This window comes from Eumetopias jubatus, unplaced genomic scaffold (genome assembly GCF_037043125.1).
Source record: "Eumetopias jubatus isolate StellerSeaLion01/CBP00866 unplaced genomic scaffold, mEumJub1_p1.0 scaffold_2, whole genome shotgun sequence".
NCBI classification, from domain to species: Eukaryota; Metazoa; Chordata; class Mammalia; order Carnivora; family Otariidae; genus Eumetopias; species Eumetopias jubatus.
Window position 1 is genome coordinate 25,247,120 of NW_028274808.1, and position 18,468 is coordinate 25,265,587.

The 18,468-nt window shown below is 36.3% G+C and overlaps 1 protein-coding gene across 1 annotated transcript in view; it reads left to right on the forward strand.

Moving 5' to 3' along the window:
* The window catches only part of DLC1 (DLC1 Rho GTPase activating protein), a 404,280-nt gene that overhangs the window by 103,513 nt on the left and 282,299 nt on the right, over positions 1 to 18,468 (forward strand). Inside the window, exon 3 of the mRNA XM_028094146.2 lies at positions 8,309 to 8,449. Coding sequence (XP_027949947.2) covers positions 8,309 to 8,449 — 141 coding nt within the window. The remainder of the gene's footprint in view (positions 1 to 8,308; positions 8,450 to 18,468) is intronic.

Consider the following 18,468-nt stretch of genomic DNA (forward strand, 5'->3'; position numbering starts at 1 on the left):
TTCAATTATTATGTGCCATGGAATGGACCTCCTTGGATTCATCTTGTTTGGAACTCTCTGTTCTTCTTGGACTTAGATATCTATTTCCGTCCTAGGTTAGGGAAGTATTCAGTTATTATTTCTTCAGATAAGTTTTCTACACATTTCTCTCTTTTTCAAGGATCACTATAATATGAATATTTGTCCATAGGATGTTGTCCAAGAGATCTCTTAGTCTATCCCCATGGTTTAAAATTATTTTCTCTTTTTGATCTTAAGTTCCTATGCTTCCATTATCCTTTCGTTCAGATCACTCATCTGTTCTGTATTCTCTCATCTACTGTTGATTCCCACTAGTGTGTTTTTTATTTCAGTTATTGTATTCTTCAACTCTTCTTTGTTCTTTTTAATATTTTCTTTTTTTTCATTTTTTTATTGTTATGTTAATCACCATACATTACATCATTAGTTTTTGATGTAGTGTTCCATGATTCATTGTTTGTGCATAACACCCAGTGCTCCACGCAGAATGTGCCCTCCTTAATACCCATCACCAGGCTAACCCATCCCCCCACCCCCCTCCCCTGTAGAACCCTCTGTTTGTTTTTCAGAGTCCATCATCTCTCATGGTTCGTCTCCCCCTCTGAATTACTCCCCTTCATTCTTCCCCTCCTGCTATCTTCCTCTTCTCTTTTTTTCCCTTAACATATATTGCATTATTTGTTTCAGAAATACAGATCTGTGACTCAACAGTCTTGCACAATTCACAGCGCTCACCATAGCACATACCCTCCCCAATGTCTATCACCCAGTCACCCCATCCCTCCCACCCTCCACCACTCCAGCAACCCTCAGTTTGTTTCCTGAGATTAAGAATTCCTCATATCAGTGAGGTCATAGGATACATGTCTTTCTCTGATTGACTTATTTCACTCAACATAACACCCTCCAGTTCCATCCACGTTGTTGCAAATGGCAAGAGCTCATTCCTTTTGATGGCTGCATAATATTCCATTGTGTATATATACCACTTCTTCTTTATCCATTCATCTGTCGATGGACATCTTGGCTCTTTCCACAGTTTGGCTATTGTGGACATTGCTGCTATAAACATTGGGGTGCACGTACCCCTTCGGATCCCTACATTTGTATCTTTGGGGTAAATACCCAGTAGTGCAATTGCTGGATCCTATGGTAGCTCTCTTTTCAACTGTTTGAGGAACCTCCATACTGTTTTCCAGAGTGGTTGCACCAGCTTGCATTCCCACCAACAGTGTAGGAGGGTTCCCCTTTCTCCACATCCCCACCAACATCTGTCGTTTCCTGACTTGTTAATTCTAGCCATTCTGACTGGTGTGAGGTGGTATCTCATTGAGGTTTTGATTTGGATTTCCCTGATGCCGAGCAATGTTGAGCACTTTTTCATGTGTCTGTTGGCCATTTGGATGTCTTCTTTGGAAAAATGTCTGTTCATGTCTTCTGCCCATTTCTTGATTGGATCATTTGTTCTTTGGGTGTTGAGTTTGATAAGTTCTTTATAGATTTTGGATACTAGCCCTTTATCTGATATGTTATTTGCAAATATTTTCTCCCATTCTCTCAGTTGTCTTTTGGTTTTGTGGACTGTTTCTTTTGCTGTGCAAAAGCTTTTTATCTTGATGAAGTCCCAATAGTTCATTTTTGCCCTTGCTTCCCTTGCCTTTGGTGATGTTTCTAGGAAGAAGTTGCTGCAGCTGAGGTCAAAGAGGTTGCCGCCTGTGTTCTCCTTTAGGATTTTGATGGACTCCTGTCTCACGTTTAGGTCTTTCAACCATTTGGAGTCTATTTTTGTGTGTGGTGTAAGGAAATGGTCCAGTTTCATTCTTCTGCATGTGGCTGTCCAATTTTCCCAACACCATTTGTTGAACAGACTGTCTTTTTTCCATTGGACATTCTTTCCTGCTTTGTCAAAGATTAGTTGACCATAGAGTTGAGGGTCCATTTCTGGGCTCTCTGTTCTGTTCCATTGATCTATGTGTCTGTTTTTATGCCAGTACCATACTGTCTTGATGATGACAGCTTTGTAATAGAGCTGGAAGTCCGGAATGGTGATGCCACCAGCTTTGCTTTTCTTTTTCAAGATTCCTCTGGCTATTCGGGGTCTCTTCTGGTTCCATACAAATGTTAGGATTATTTGTTCCATTTCTTTGAAAAAAGTGGATGGTATTTTGATGGGGATTGCATTGAAAGTTTAGATTGCTCTAGGTAGCATTGACATCTTCACAATGTTTGTTCTTCCAATCCATGAGCATGGAACGTTTTTCCATTTCTTTGTGTCTTCTTCAATTTCTTTCCTGAGTATTTTATAGTTTTCTGAGTACAGATCCTTTGCCTCTTTGGTTAGATTTATTCCTAGGTATCTTATGGTTTTGGGTGCAATTGTGAATGGGATCGACCCCTTGATTTGTCTCTCTTCTGTCTTGTTGTTGGTGTATAGGAATGCCACTGATTTCTGTGCATTGATTTTATATCCTGCCACTTTACTGAATTCCTGTATGAGTTCTAGCAGTTTTGGGGTGGAGTCTTTTGGGTTTTCCACATACAGTATCATATCATCTGCAAAGAGTGAGAGTTTGACTTCCTCTTTGCCGATCTGGATGCCTTTGATTTCTTTTTGTTGTCTGATTGCTGTGGCTAGGACTTCTAATGCTATGTTGAATAGCAGTGGTGATAGTGGACATCCCTGCCGCGTTCCTGACCTTAGGGGAAAAGCTCTCAGTTTTTCCCCATTGAGAATGATATTCGCTGTAGGTTTTCCATAGTTGGCTTTTATGATATTGAGGTATGTATTCTCTATCCCTATACTCTGAAGAGTTTTGATCAAGAAAGGATGCTGTACTTTGTCAAATGCTTTTTCTGTATCTATTGAGAGGATCATATGATTCTTGTTCTTTCTTTCGTTAATGTATTGTATCACGTTGATTGATTTGCGGATGTTGAACCAGCCTTGCAGCCCAGGGATAAATCCCACTTGGTTGTGGTGAATAATCCTGTTAATGTACTGTTGGATCCTATTGGCTAGTATTTTGGTGAGAATTTTTGCATCCATGTTCATCAAGGATATTGGTCTGTAATTCTCCTTTTTGATGGGGTCTTTGTCTGGTTTTGGGATCAAGGTAATGGTGGCCTCATAAAATGAGTTTGGAAGTTTTCCTTTCATTTCTATTTTTTGGAATAGTTTCAGGAGAATAGGTATTAATTCTTCTTTAAATGTCTGATAGAATTCCCCTGGGAAGCCATCTGGCCCTGGGCTTTTGTTTCTTGGGAGATTTTTGATGACTGCTTCAATTTCCTTGGTGGTTATAGGTCTGTTCAGGTTTTCTATTTCTTCCTGGTTCAGTTTTGGTAGTTGATACATCTCTAGGAATGCACCCATTTCTTCCAGGTTATCTAATTTGCTGGCATAGAGTTGCTCATAATATGTTCTTATAATTGTTTGTATTTCTTTGGTGTTGGTTGTGATCTCTCCTCTTTCATTCATGATTTTGTTGATTTGGGTCATTTCTCTTTTCTTTTTGATCAGTCTGCCCAGGGGTTTATCAATCTTGTTAATTCTTTCAAAGAACCAGCTCCTAGTTTCGTTGATCTGTTCTACTGTTCTTTTGGTTTCTATTTCATTGATTTCTGCTCTGATCTTTATTATTTCCCTTCTCCTGCTGGCTTCAGGTTTCATTTGCTGTTCTTTCTCCAGCTCCTTTAGGTGTAGGGTTAGGTTGTGTATTTGAGACCTTTCTTGTTTCTTGAGAAAGGCTTGTATTGCTATATACTTTCCTCTCAGGACTGCCTTTGCTGTATCCCAAAGATTTTGAACAGTTGTGTTTTCATTTTCATTGGTTTCCATGAATTTTTTTAATTCTTCTTTAATTTCCTGGTTGACCCATTCATTCTTTAGTAGGATACTCTTTAGCCTCCATGTATTTCAGTTCTTTCCGACTTTCCTCTTGTGATTGAGTTCTAGTTTCAAAGCATTGTGGTCTGAAAATATGCAGGGAATAATCCCAATCTTTTGGTACTGGTTGAGACCTGATGTGTGACCTAGGATGTGATCAATTCTGGAGAATGTTCCATGGGCACTAGAGAAGAATGTGTATTCCGTTGCTTTGGGATGGAATGTTCTGAATATGTCTGTGAAGTCCATTTGGTCCAGTGTGTCATTTAAAGTCTTTATTTCCTTGTTGATCTTTTGCTTAGATGATCTGTCCATTTCAGTCAGGGGGGTGTTAAAGTCTCCCACTATTATCGTATTGTTGTCAATGTGTTTCTTTGCTTTTGTTATTAATTGCCTTATATAACTGGCTGCTCCCATGTTAGGAGCATAGATATTTACAATTGTTAGATCTTCTTGGTGGATAGACCCTTTAAGTAGGATATAGTGTCCTTCTTCATCTCTTATTACAGTCTGTTTTAAAATCTAATTTGTCTGATATAAGGATTGCCACCCCAGCTTTCTTTTGGTGTCCATTAGCATGGTAAATGGTTTTCCACCCCCTCACTTTCAATGTGGGGGTGTCTTTGGGTCTAAAATGAGTCTCTTGCAGACAGCATATCGATGGGTCTTGTTTTTAATCCAATCTGATAGCCTCTGTCTTTTGATTGGGGCATTTAGCCCATTTACATTCAGGGTCACTATTGAAAGATATGAATTTAGTGCCATTGTATTGTCTGTAAGGTGACTGTTACTGTATATTGTCTGTGTTCCTTTCTAATCTATATTGCTTTTAGGCGCTCTTTGCTTAGAGGACCCCTTTCAATATTTCTTGGAGGGCTAGTTTCGTGTTTGCAAATTCCTTTAGTTTTTGTTTGTCCTGGAAGATTTTTATCTCTCCTTCAATTTTCAATGACAGCCTAGCTGGATATAGTATTCTTGGCTGCATGTTTTTCTCCTTTAGTGCTCTGAAGATATCATGCCAGTTCTTTCTGGCCTGCCAGGTCTCTGTGGATAGGTCTGTTGCCAATCTAATGTTTCTACCATTGTAGGTTACATATCTCTTCTCCTGAGCTGCTTTCAGGATTTTCTCTTTGTCTCTGAGACTCGTAAGTTTTACTATTAGATGTTGGGGTGTTGACCTATTTTTATTGATTTTGGGAGGGGTTCTCTGTGCCTCCTGGATTTTGATGCCTGTTTCCTTCCTCACATTAGGGAAGTTCTCTGCTATAATTTGCTCCAATATACCTTCTGCCCCTCTCTCTCTTTCTTCTTCTTCTGGGATCCCAATTATTCTAATGTTGTTTCGTCTTATCGTATCGCTTATCTCTCAAATTCTGCCCTCGTGATCCTGTAGTTGTTTATCTCCCTTTTGCTCAGCCTCTTTATTTTCCATCATGTGGTCTTCTATATCGCTGATTCTCTCTTCTGCCTCATTTATCCTAGCAGTTAGTGCCCCCATTTTGGATTGCACCTCATTAATAGCCTTTTTGATTTTGACTTGGTTAGATTTTAGTTCTTTTATTTCTCCAGAAAAGGTGTCTCTAATAACTTCCACGCTTTTTTCAAGCCCAGCTAGTATCTTTAAAGTAACGATTCTGAACTCTAGGTCTGACATTGTACTAATGTCCGTATTGAGTAGGTCCCTGGCAGACGGTACTACCTCTTGTTCTTTTTTGCTGAGGTGTTTTTTTTCGTCTTGTCATTTTGTCCAGAGGAGAATAGATGAATGAGAGAACAAAATGCTAACAGGTTAACAATGTCCCCAGCAAATATACTCTGTACAAATTAGAAAAGACCTGAAACCAGGGGAAAAGAAAGGGAAAGAAAGAAAAAAGAAAGAGAAAAAAAAAGAAAAAGATAAAAACAAACAAAAACAGAACAAAACAAAAAGAAACAGAATATGATCAAATATGATCAGACTAGTGTATAGATCAGTGCCACACACTAGATTTTGGGCGTATTTTGGTCTGTTAGAAGGAAGTGCCTCCTAATATTTTAAAGGAAGAAAGACTTATATATGTACAAAATAAGGGTTGATGCAATGAAGGGATGAAAGATGACTGTAAAGATGAAAATTATAAAAGATTTTATAAAAGGAATTGATAAGATAAGAAGTTGTTTGAAAAAAGAAAGAAGATTTAAAAACAAAGAAGAGAAGAAAAAAAGAAAAGGGAGAGAATGTGATCATGCAGGAGACTAGAACAAAGCCATTTACTTCCAGGAAGTGGTCGTTTTTCTGTTCAGAGAGTTGTTGCTATTCTTCTCTTTGATCTCCTGTTGAGTTCGTAGGTGTTCAGAATGGTTTGATCCCTATTCAGCTGAATTCCTGAGACCAAACGAAACCCAGGTCTCCTACTCCTCCGTCATCTTGCTCCGCCTCCTAATATTTTCTATTTCTTTATTGAAGGTCTCACTGAGCTCTTCCATTCTTTTCTCTAGCCCAGTGGGCATGATTATGATCATTACTTTAAATTCTTTATCAGGCAGATTGCTTATATCTGTTTCATTTAGTTCTTTTCTGAGGTTTTTTCTTGTTCTTTCTTTTGTAGCATATTCCTGTTTCCCCATTTTCCTTGACTTCCTGTGTTTGTTTTTATGGATTAGATGAAACAGCTACTTGTCCTGAAGTTGAAGGAGTGGTCTTGTGTATGGTGTCCCCAGTGAAGACTCTGTGTGCTGTGCTTTTGCTGGCTGGCTGTATGTGCTAATTATTTTTTAAACTATGGCTTTTACAGAAGGAATAAAGAAAAAAATGATATAAAAGACAAAAGAAAATAATGAAATAAAAGGAGAAAGGGAAAAAAGAGAAGAAAGAACAAAATCAAAAAGAATAAAATTAAAACAAGACAGGACAAATTTTAAAATGTAAAAAAAAAAATAGAATAATTAAAAATTAAAAAAAAACAAAACACAAAACCATGGCTGGCCTGTTTTCTCTGCCCCAGTCACAGGTTGACTGGTGTAGCCTAGTGGACCCTGGGCTCACTGAGACTACAAACTCCCTGTGACAACTAGATCCATCAGGACCTTCCTGGTGTGGCATTAGGACCCTCCATTTGTGGTGTCTGAAACTTCTCTTGACAGCCAAATCCTGCTCCAGCCTGGGCTTTTAAGGCTGAGGGGGAGAGAGCATCCCCATAGTTCCTCAGCCCTTTTAAACTCTGGCTTCTCTTTTCTGTGCCCCAGCATGACTAGGGCTGGTGTGGGCTTGCAGACCCTGTGCTCACTGGAGTTGCAAACTCACAGAGATAACTGGGCACTTCCATTATGGTGTCTGGATCCTGCTGCAGTCTAGGATTTTAAGGTGGGATGGGAATATAAATCAGCTTGTTCTCCAGTTCCCCTGACCTGGAAAGCTTTCTTCCAGCTCTTCTGCAGCCTGGCAGAGTTCTATTGTTGTCTGTTTTCTGTGCTAGTTGCTCTTTTAAACCATGTGTTGTTTTTTGTGTTTTTTGTTTTTTCTGTGCCCAAAGACAGAGGGGCCCGTTCCTCGTCCCTCAATGCTATCCCTCCCTCCCCACTGCCATTTGCATTGTTAGGAGTGGGAGTTCCCTTTGTTACCATCCATTTTTATTGCTGTTCTCTTGCCATTCTCTCTGTCTTTAGTTGTTCAGTAGCTATTCAGTCAATTTTCAGTTCTTCACAAGGATTTGTTCTATTAATAGGTGTAATTTGGTATGATCTGTTCTATTAATAGGTGTAATTTGGTATGATCTGTGGAGGAGGTGATTTCAGAATCTTCCTACATCACCATCTTGAACCAGAACTCTATTATACCCATTTCCAAATGAGGGAATTGAATCACACATGTCAAAGCATAATTCTTAGCACTCAAATAGCTCATAATTTATTAGGTAGACAGACTAAATGAATCCAAGCCATTATAGGTGTCACCATGGAGGTCTGATGAGAACACAGACGAAAATGAGGTGAGGAGAAGTGAGAACTGTCTTTTCATTTGACACTCACAATCTCCCTCTTGCATAAGGGGTGTTAAGTGAGTTACTCAGGTCATATAGTGAGTAAGGGGTATCTAGGGGCTTCTACCTCCTAACTTACTGCAGTGCCCAGCCAGCTCCCACTACTGCCCCTTCTAATTTTCAATAAGCTGTTTAATTACTAAAGAAGTATATCACTTTATCTAGTATTTGGCGTTTAAAATCAGACCCTCTGAAAAGTTATAGTTCTTTATTACAAACTAATGCATGGTTATGGGTGACGTGTCAGTGTCAGTTGTCAGCAACTCTTTAGCATGTCACTATGTTTTGGGAGTAGGAAGAGGTGGAAAGATGCTGGTAGCAGTGGAAAAAGGCCTGAAGAGAGTATGTACATGCCTTTCATATCAATGCATTTCTTTAATAGGATCTGGAGTCAGGATCTGAGAGTGGAGCAGATACCATTTCAGTAAATCAGACACAAATAAATTTGTCTTCTAACACCGAATCTACCGACCTATCATCTTCCACCCCAGTGGCCAGTTCTGGAACCAAACCCAAGTCTATGGTAAGTTATAAATGATAACAGTCAGTTTTGACATGAAATGCTGATAATCATAAGGTAAGAGTTGATATCTCATCCATTCAATATAGAAGAAATACTCTTTGAGTCTTAGTTTCAGTGACTTGATAGCATTTAATTAAGTACAATCCAACATACGTTGTTTGTTTGCTTTATAACTGATAACACAAGTACTTCACTAAAACAGGTCATGGTTCTAGAATTATGCAAAATATGGTATCAAATTTTGTTGCTGTATGCTCAGATCTTTAAAGAACCAAGAGCAAAAAATATAGAGATGGTTCTCCCTGAATTATTATCCTGACCACATCACTTACTAGTCAGAAAATCACCTAAGACTAGATAGAGAGATAGAGATATATAAAATCACACACATCATAAATTTTATGTGGGTATTAAATGACATAGTTCATGTAAAGTACTTAGTGAAATGCTTGGCACAGAATAAATACTGAGTAAATGTAAGCTACCGTCATTATTATTATGATGCTTCATCAACTTTACAGTGCTACCAAAACAAATAAAAGGAGAATTACCACATGTAATAATATAGCAGGGTGAATTGTAAATAAAAGACATTTTAAGTAAAAAGTTGAATGGCTACAGGAAAGCAGTATTTGACTGTAAAAGGTAACATTTATGGAGGAAGTAATTACTACTTCAAATATCTGAAGTCCCAGCAGCTCCAAAATAACCTTTCCTAGTTTAGTGAAAATCACAGTGGCATATTGTTTTTTTTAATGCCCATGTTAGCTTAACACAGAGAAACAAGTTTGGATTCTTGTTTGCCTGACTTTAAAATAAAAGGCAAATCTGAAATAGGACTCAAAAGAGAATACTCTGAATTTAACATGGTAGATATATTCAATTGCAAGAATATCTAGAGCATTTTTAATAGAATAAATATTTATTGAATGCACTGTGCTAGATGAAAGAGTGGGAGTGGAGTAAAACATATTTTCCATCTTTAAACAGCTCACAATCTAGCAAAGCAGGGTAGGTAAGTAAACAGTGAAATTCAGTATCATACTATATGGTAGAGCTGAAAAATTGGAAATAGGAACCAGTGATCTGCTACATAATGCTATTGTTGGGTACAATGGAAAAACAGGGTCAAAAATAATGTGTGTCAACAGGCGGCTGCAATGAATTGGTGCTCTTCTTTTTCATAATGGGTAAAGAAGGTTAAAATGCAAAATTAAAATATGAAACAAAATGATCTTACTTCACCACATTCTTATTGAAGTAAAGGGTCAAAGCCTCTCAATGGTTTTAAACTGAAGGTTTGGGAACCATTGGAGCATTGGCTTTTTGAACATTGGGACAGGTATGGGGCTGACATATAAGAAAAAAGTAGAAAGGAAGGTGAATTCACTTTTTAAAGGTATTTATGCTTAAATTCTCTTTTTTAAAGCACCTGCTATTATCCTGAAGAGCAGTTCTTTTCTCTCTGATATTTATTCCATGCTCATCTTTTACTTTAGAATAATTACCATTGGTATCTGCTATTTCTCCCTTGAAAGATACATATTTTAGTGTGTGGTCACCTTATAATTTGTAACAATTTATACAACTTTGTGCAATTCTGTCCTTTTTCTTCAATACCCCCATGTTTATAAATGTGCTCATGTTTATAAATGCATTTCCACCAAGATATGTCTATATATTTTTGTGATAACCATCTACACTAAAGTTTTAGAACGAAAAACATAAAACCATCAGTTTTGGGGGGACTTTAATCCTTTAAAATACTTGAAGATGCGTCTGTTTTCAAATTTTTCGTGTTTGCCATATCAACTGACCAAACTATTCACCCTACAGGCTAAATTAAGAAATACTAAAATTGGGGCACCTGGGTGGCTCAGTTGGTTAAGCGTCTGCCTTCAGCTCAGGTCATGATCTCAGGGTCCCGGGATCTAGCCCCACATCTGGCTCCTTGTTCAGCAGGGAGCCTGCTTCTCCCTCTCCCTCTGCACACACACCCCCCGCCCCCAGCTGGTACTCTCTCTCTCTCTTTCAAATAAATAAAATCTTAAAAAAAAGAAATACTAAAGTCAATTATTGAACAGAAACATAATTTTCCGTGCCCCCAAAACAAATGTTTACTGAAAAGTTGTCAACTTTGGATAAAATTGTGACTCTCTACCAAGCTGTTCAGGTGTGACTTGTTACCTGGGCGCACAGTCACAGCTTCATAGTGATGCCACCCCTCATTAGTCAGTGAGCACTAAGAATCATTATGCAGTAGACTTCGCCTCCAAACACAATATTCCACTTCAAGACAACCAAAACTGCTTAACCCATCTTGACCAATACCACAGGCAGTTAGAGAACTGTACATGAAACTCTGTCCAGCTACTGAACTATAATTTAGTAAAATTCTCCAGCAGGCCATGAGAAGGACCCAGAAAGAAACACTCCACTGTCAAAGACAACTGACTTTTAGGAAATTTCTCAAAAGAAAAGGCCAATAATTAAAATAGCTTGAAAAGCAAGTTTTTGTTTTGGGAGAAGGGTTGTTTTAATGTGTGTGTGTATTTAATTTTGTGTTATTATTGGTGTTGATGCTTTTGAGTACAATTCCTTTTTACTACAGTTTGAAAATAATTCTTTGGCTATATGGGTCAGTTCTATGTTTTCAGTTGTTTTTGGGTAGGAATATTAGAATGAAGAATTTTACCTATTTTGTCAGAGAGTAAACAGATATTTACCCTGTCAATTTGGAGCTTGGGAAATTATCTATTTGTGTAATGGCAGTCTGGCTACTTTGTGAAAAGCGAGAAAGCTCCAGTATCCTACAGAGCCATTCTTTTCATCAGGAACTAAAATTTCAAATTTAATATTAAGTAGAAACATTAAATTCTAAGAACACCTACTTCTAACACCCACTCATAATGAACTAAACTTCTGCTCCATAATGTCATATTTTTACAAAATGTTTACTTTTATCTCAGAATTATTTAATGTTACATTTGATTTGCTGCTGTGAAATCTATTTATAATGGTGACTAACTATCACAAATATTTGGCTTTCCTTTTGTATGTAAGACCTCTGGGTTTCTACGTGCCTATTTTTTCTATAAGATTTCTTTTATATGTATTATTACAACAGGACCAATGAGTAATCTTCAGATTTTTCATGAAGACTATGTATATATCATGCCAAAGAGTGAGCACTAAAGTAGATTTCTGTGATGTAGTTCACACAAAAATGAAAAAGTTGAAAGGTAGGATACCCAGCACCTACCAAAAAACACATTAGAAAAAAGAGATCTAGTGCTTCATGTCCAAAAAATCACCAATTTCTCTCCCAAAATCTGTGATTTTTTTCTTTTGAAACAGTCTCATAATGCCTTTCTTGAGAGACATTTTCACAAAAACCCATGATTAGTCATATTACTTTTATACAAAGTGCTATGACTCATTCTAGAATGATATACTGACATCCTTCTGGCCATGGTATCAGTTGCTTAAGTTGTTCCTGTATTCATTAATATAGGGTTGTTACATGAAAGATTTTAAAGCAGGACACTAAAACCTCAGGGGTTTTATTGTTTTTTCTGGAGATACTTGTAAGTGTAGGTGTTCATTAAATTACTATTCATCATACATTTATGAAGAGAGAAACCAAGCTCTAGAAAATAAAGAAAACAACATATTTCACTTGTAGAATAAGTAACTGGAGGAACAGGGACAGTCTAGCATTCTGTAGAATAACCGAGAGCATCATTAAAGAGCAATGCAAAGATATGGTTTCAATTTAGTCTAAATTCCTCTTCCCTCTTTGTCCCAGAAACTCCCTTAGTTGCCTTGTGATAGAATTCTAATAACAGTGATGAAACCCTCAATCATTTGGGCATGTTAGAACCACAGCTAGACAGAGCAGCTTTGAGTATGTCCTAAACTATCTAAAGGAATTTTGAAACATATTGGCATTCACATCAGAATGTATTATGTACTGGAAAATAACCCTTTTATTGAAGACATCAAAAACAGCAGAAATTATTAACCTTCGTTATTGTAATTGCTACAGAGTAAAAAAGACAGATACATCTTATTTTAGTTGAAGGTGGCAACAGTAGGTCTAATTCCACAGATTGAATACACCCCTTATCTTTTCATCATTACTACCAAAATAGCAAGGGGATAGATGAGGGAAAACATCAGCTGGTGGAAGGATGGGAGCTTAGGGCAGGCAGAATGATGCCCAGCCAGACACTGCCAACTCCTTTAGAGAGCAGCTGAGAATAAATCTTGCCTAAAGGCTGCCATGGTGTGACAAAAATAGAGCTCAGGAGTATGCCCTCCTTACAGATCATGATCATTTCTAGATGACTTTTAAAAAGACTCCCAGTACTATAATCAACATAATAGCCCAACTGCTTTTACTGACAGTTCCAAAACTTGCATGGTCTATTCTATTGTTGAAGAGAACAGTCTCTCAATATGACCCCCAACACAACTGATTATGCTATAGTCAGTTTAGTGAGGCGTTTACATACAACCTATTATTTTTCTCCCCCCAAAATAATAATTTTCTAGTGTGACATTTACTTGTCAATAGCACTGTCCTCCCTAAAAGGTATAAATGTTTTGAGGTGCAGAGAAAAGGAGGGTGATGATGGCACTAGGTAAGAATTTTGACATGTCATTTTTAATAAATGTTATTTAAGTTCAAGTCTTTAAAAAACAGGATCTTATTTTCCCTTTTTTCAGCCAGTGAGATATGGTCTAATCTACACTGTTTTTGAAAGTATCAATTTCTATTTTGGGCACTGTGCAAATGAGAACCATAAATTGTCACTCATAGTATTTCTATGAATCTATATCTCTCCATGCTAAAAGCAGAGACAACAAAAATATGAACTTTAAGAAAGACCCGCAAGTTTTATCCAGGTAATATTTATGGAGAAAAGCATTTTCCCTCTGTAATAATAGTATCAAATAGAAAAAGGACAAACATTTATGGAGCGCACGCTATGTGGCAGATATTATATTATGGACTAGTAGGGCATAGTTCATTGATTCCTCACAACAGCCTTTTAGGTGGATGCCATGATTTCCTAGAGTTCATCGATGAGGAAACTAATATTTATAATGGCTAATCTGAGTTGCCTGTGGCCTCATTGCTGGGAAGGGATGGGGCCAGGACGGCACCCTGATCTTCCATGCTCCTATTTAACACTGCTTTATGCAGAGATTCACCTGCCAACCACCTGGCTTCAGAATCAACATAAATTGGTCTGAGAGGTTTTATGTCGGAAACAAATTGCCACTGATGTTTGAGTTACCAGAGTGCCCAAGCACAGTTTCATTGCACAGTAAAGAACTGATTCATCAGAGCATGGCATAGGTCATATTGTTCTAACATCATTTCCTAAATCATCTGTCTACCATAGATTTTTTACATGTGTTTGTACGTATATATATACATGTGTATTAAATTATACATATATATGTGTGTATCTATATATCAGAAAATATATACATATATTTGTGTGTATGTATATATGTGTATATACAGACATACATTCTCTGGTGTTATTTTCCAGAAACCCGTATTGAGTAATTCTTAACCAAATGGTTCAATTTTTAATGAAACCAAACTAGTAATCATTAAGTTTTTATATAATCATAAAATTATTATTCAGTATAAATTTTATATTGATTTTGTTTAAGACTATTTCTCAGGAAAAACACAGAAACTACAAAGGCAGATTTATTCATTGTTAGCAGGTGTGGGGTGTGGTGATGTCTGTATCTGGGTTAGGAGTTTTAAGGTTTGAAAAGGTTTGAGAAAGGGTTTCTAAAGGGAAGCTCATAAGGTAGAAGACAGAGGTTAATGGACACCTTTGACAAAAAATAATTAATTTAATTGTTGCTTCTGTAAAAGGAGGACTTCCACGTAGGCTACTTAAAAATAAAAAAATGTAAAACTCATGAAATACTGTTTTGATAGAGAGTAATTTATTAAAGATGTCACAGACAGTCTGATTGGGAGTAGGATATGAATTTATGATGAATTAGCCACACAAGATTTAAAAAAGTATTCTTAACCTGGAATTTATGGATTTATTTAAAAGGGTGCCTGAACCCCTTGAAGTTGTATTTTAAATTGTATATGCACACCAGCATTTACACGTGGGAAGACTGTCAATATCTGCATCAGATTCTCAAAAGACTCTCCAAGCCTACCATAAAGAAATGCTTCATTTGAGTTTTGATGATTCAGTCCGTTATCCAGCGAAGAGATCTGATGAGCATAAGAACACCTTTGTTATAAACAATATACTTCAGGCACACTGACAGGAATTATTTCATTCAGGTTTATTTCCTGGTGGAGAATTCCACAGTAGCCTTTTTGCAATAAATTAGGCTATGCTTCATGGATATGTGAAAACTAATTCTGCTATGGAATAAAGTAACATTACCATTTGTCTCAATTATACAGAATTTCAATAAAATTTAAAATGATCCAAGAAAGAAAAGAAAAATCATCAGGGTTTTCCCATAATAGTTCCAGTGTAAATCAATTTTTTTTGTAAATCAAATTTTATATCTAAATGAAATCACATATCTTATACATATGATCATTAAGCTAACCTCATTATGCTTGTGATGTATTAAATGGCAGGCATTAAAACTGAAAACAAGAATATAAATTCTGGAGTCCAAATCACATCATTTTAAAGTATCTTTTAAAACCCAATTCATACATAGAATTTTAGTACTATTTGTATTTTGTTTTACCAGTGTATTACATACTATATTTTTAAATTACATACTATATTATATACTATATTTTTGTTTAAATCATTATCAGATGGTTATTTTTAGCACAACTGGTAATTTTTTCTAATGCTGTCCACTATTTAAAACAAAATAGAGGGATAAAACGTATTGTCTTTTTTACAAAGAGGAACTGCAAATACTCCTTTTTACTGAAGTCTAGGGAAAAAAATTCAAGATAATATATAAAATTAATTAGAATTTAATAGTATTTCGTAATGTCACATGATAAGTAAAGAAAATAGCATAGTTAAGGAAAAAATGACACACAGAATTTTTGAAGAAAGTTTAAGTCAGCCTCTTCTGAAACATCAAAAAAAATTGAATTAGTACAGTTTACCATTAATAAGTGCAAAAATGTAATGGTCTTAGAAAAATGTCTTTGATTGTAATGCTTTTGAATGTGGCAATTTTACTCTGACATAGAAAAGCAATAACATTAAAGTATGTGGATTTTTAAAGAAATATTTGTCTTTGTTCACTAAGATCCTCATTGTTTATGAGAAAGAAAAATAAAGCAAAATTTATAGCTTTTTTAAGAAAAACTGAGCCACTTAAAGAACTGGAAAAAAAATGTTTTTAAAAAGGACATCATTCTGTGATTATAATGAGATGTTTCTTAGAATTCTATGATTGTAAAGCATAGAGGAATCCATTCACATATTCTGGATTTTGAAATAATAAATATGTAATTCATTAACCTTGGGGTTTGAAAAATAGAAACATTTTTATAGTCATTTTCTTTTATATTTAAAATAAATTCAAAATTCTCTCATTTCTTGTGTTTGAAGATATTGACATCTGTTTCCAATGCATTTACACATTAATTCATGACAGTCTCATTTGGGATGGGTTATTTGATCTCCACAATGACCTCCTCACGTCAGCCTTTTCACTTTGAGCCCAGAAGTTTCATTTTGTCAAAAATAAGCAGAACTTGTACCCAGATACACTGATCCTTAATACTAAATACTTAATACACTGATCCTTAATACTTAAAACTAATGAGTGCATGCTACTGAAAGAATTTTTCAATTTTGCAAAAGTGTTTTTCTATCTTGTTTGTGTTTATTTTATAATAATCTAGTTAATTAGTTGTCCAGAGGAGAATTCCTAAAACCCCCCAAAAAGGCGGGGGGAGGGAATGGAACCCATATGGATCATGGGACAGTTAGAATTGAATAGATTCCATTAGGGCAAAATGAAAAATCATCTCTACAATCTAAGGTTTAGTCATATGAATAGTACTCTTGTGTGTTATCATCATTACAATGAGAAAAATTTAGTTTTTCCATGTGCTGATGTTACTTCTTGAATCCAGCTCACATTTTCATCCAAGAGCAATAACAACCTCCAGTTATTTCTGGGCAATGTAAAATGGCAAGCCAGCAGCATGCCACATCACAGCAACCAAGAATATAATTCATAGCATTGAGCAGTAATAATAACCACTAAGTCATTTTCACAGTCCTCTCTCTCTCTTCATTTCAGACCTCGTTGTCCCAAAGCTCTAATTACATATTTAATATGTTCCCCCCCTTTTTTTTTTAACTTTTCCACTTTGATTCTTTGATTGATAATTAATTTCAGCCCTGGCGTTTGTTGGCCTCAACACTCACTTCTTAAAGACAGTTGAAGTCAGTTGAAATGTTGAACCAAGGACTCCATGGGATCATTCAGTAGCAGTTATACAAAGTTTACAGTCGGGGCTTCCTCAGCTCTAGTTGTGAGCTGTCTACCACATAACAAGTTTCTAAATGAAAAAATAAAAACATCCACCATGCATTTGAGTATTCTGAACATCACACATCTAAACATTTGGAGTCATATAACGAAAGTAGGAAAGTAAAGGAATTATTTACTTTCGATTCACGATGTCCTAAAACACCATCGCTTGAAAAATATCAATATTCCTGACTCTTCTAGGTATTTAATGAACATCTTGTGTGCTAATTTCCTTTTTTTTAAAGTCAGTAGTTCATATTCTTCACATTATTGTCGCCACTGCCATTTTTAGTGATTCTCTTTTCTTTCCACTGTAACGGCTTAGTGTAATCCAGATGAGTTCTGGATTTGTAAACTCCTTCAAAGTAAAATCAGTTGATGTTCATGAAAATGACTGTCATTGTTTCCTGTTCACTGTAAATTGCTTTATCCATTTTATTTTGTTGTTGTTCTGGTGATTCATTTTGAAGACCCCATCTTTGTATGTAAATACTATAGTAATTCACCAAATGGGCACTTATCAAATTATCCATAATGCAAAATGCGGAGAATCATACAGACAGGCAAAACTACCTGAATAAATCAGTGCTGTTCAGACCGTGCTCTGGGACACCCCCAGAACTGCCTTCCTCCACCTGTCCCAACTAGACTTACTTACTTTTATCTCTTTTACATATTGGCCTTATGAATGAGATCTTCTTTGGTCAATCCATAGCATAAATTTTGTCCAAATCCTAGACTAAACAATAAGAGTGAGAAAATGTTGAAGAATTTTTTGTGTGTGTCCAGAGAGCCTCTGATATATATCTCCTCCATTTCCAAGATCATTGTGGTGAAGCAGCCCCAAGAACTCCCATGCTGCTAGGGCAAGGTATTCATTCTTAAAGCTTCATCGTCACTGAGTCCCGAACTCTGGAAGATAAGATTAAGTGCGAGAGAGAGAAGACTGTCTGTATCAGAACAACCTGACTTCTCCTGGGTCTGGGCTTCTGCTGGCCCAAATCATTAAGGGTTTAAATGTGAAACAAATTCTATACTTCAGAACATTGAGTTGTAGATAGGTTTGTTTGCCTTTTTGTTTGTTTACTTTGTTTCTATTGGGGAATAAGGTCAGAATTTTAAATAACTTTAGTGAAGGGGGGAAATCAGAGGGGGAGACGAACCATGAGAGACTATAGACTCTGAAAAACAAACTGAGGGTTCTAGAGGGGAGGGGTGTGGGGGATGGGTTAGCCTGGTGATGGGTATTAAAGAGGGTACGTTCTGCATGGAGAATTGGGTGTTATACACAAACAATGAATCATGGAACACTACATCAAAAATTAATGATGTAATGTATGGTGATTAACATAACAATAAAAAATTTAAAAAAAACATTTAGAACTCAGAACATTTAGAATTTCCATTTAGATATATTTCCTAAGCAAATATTAACTAAGTATTTAATTTTACGTTTGGAATTTTCTGATATCAAAATTGTACAATCATTT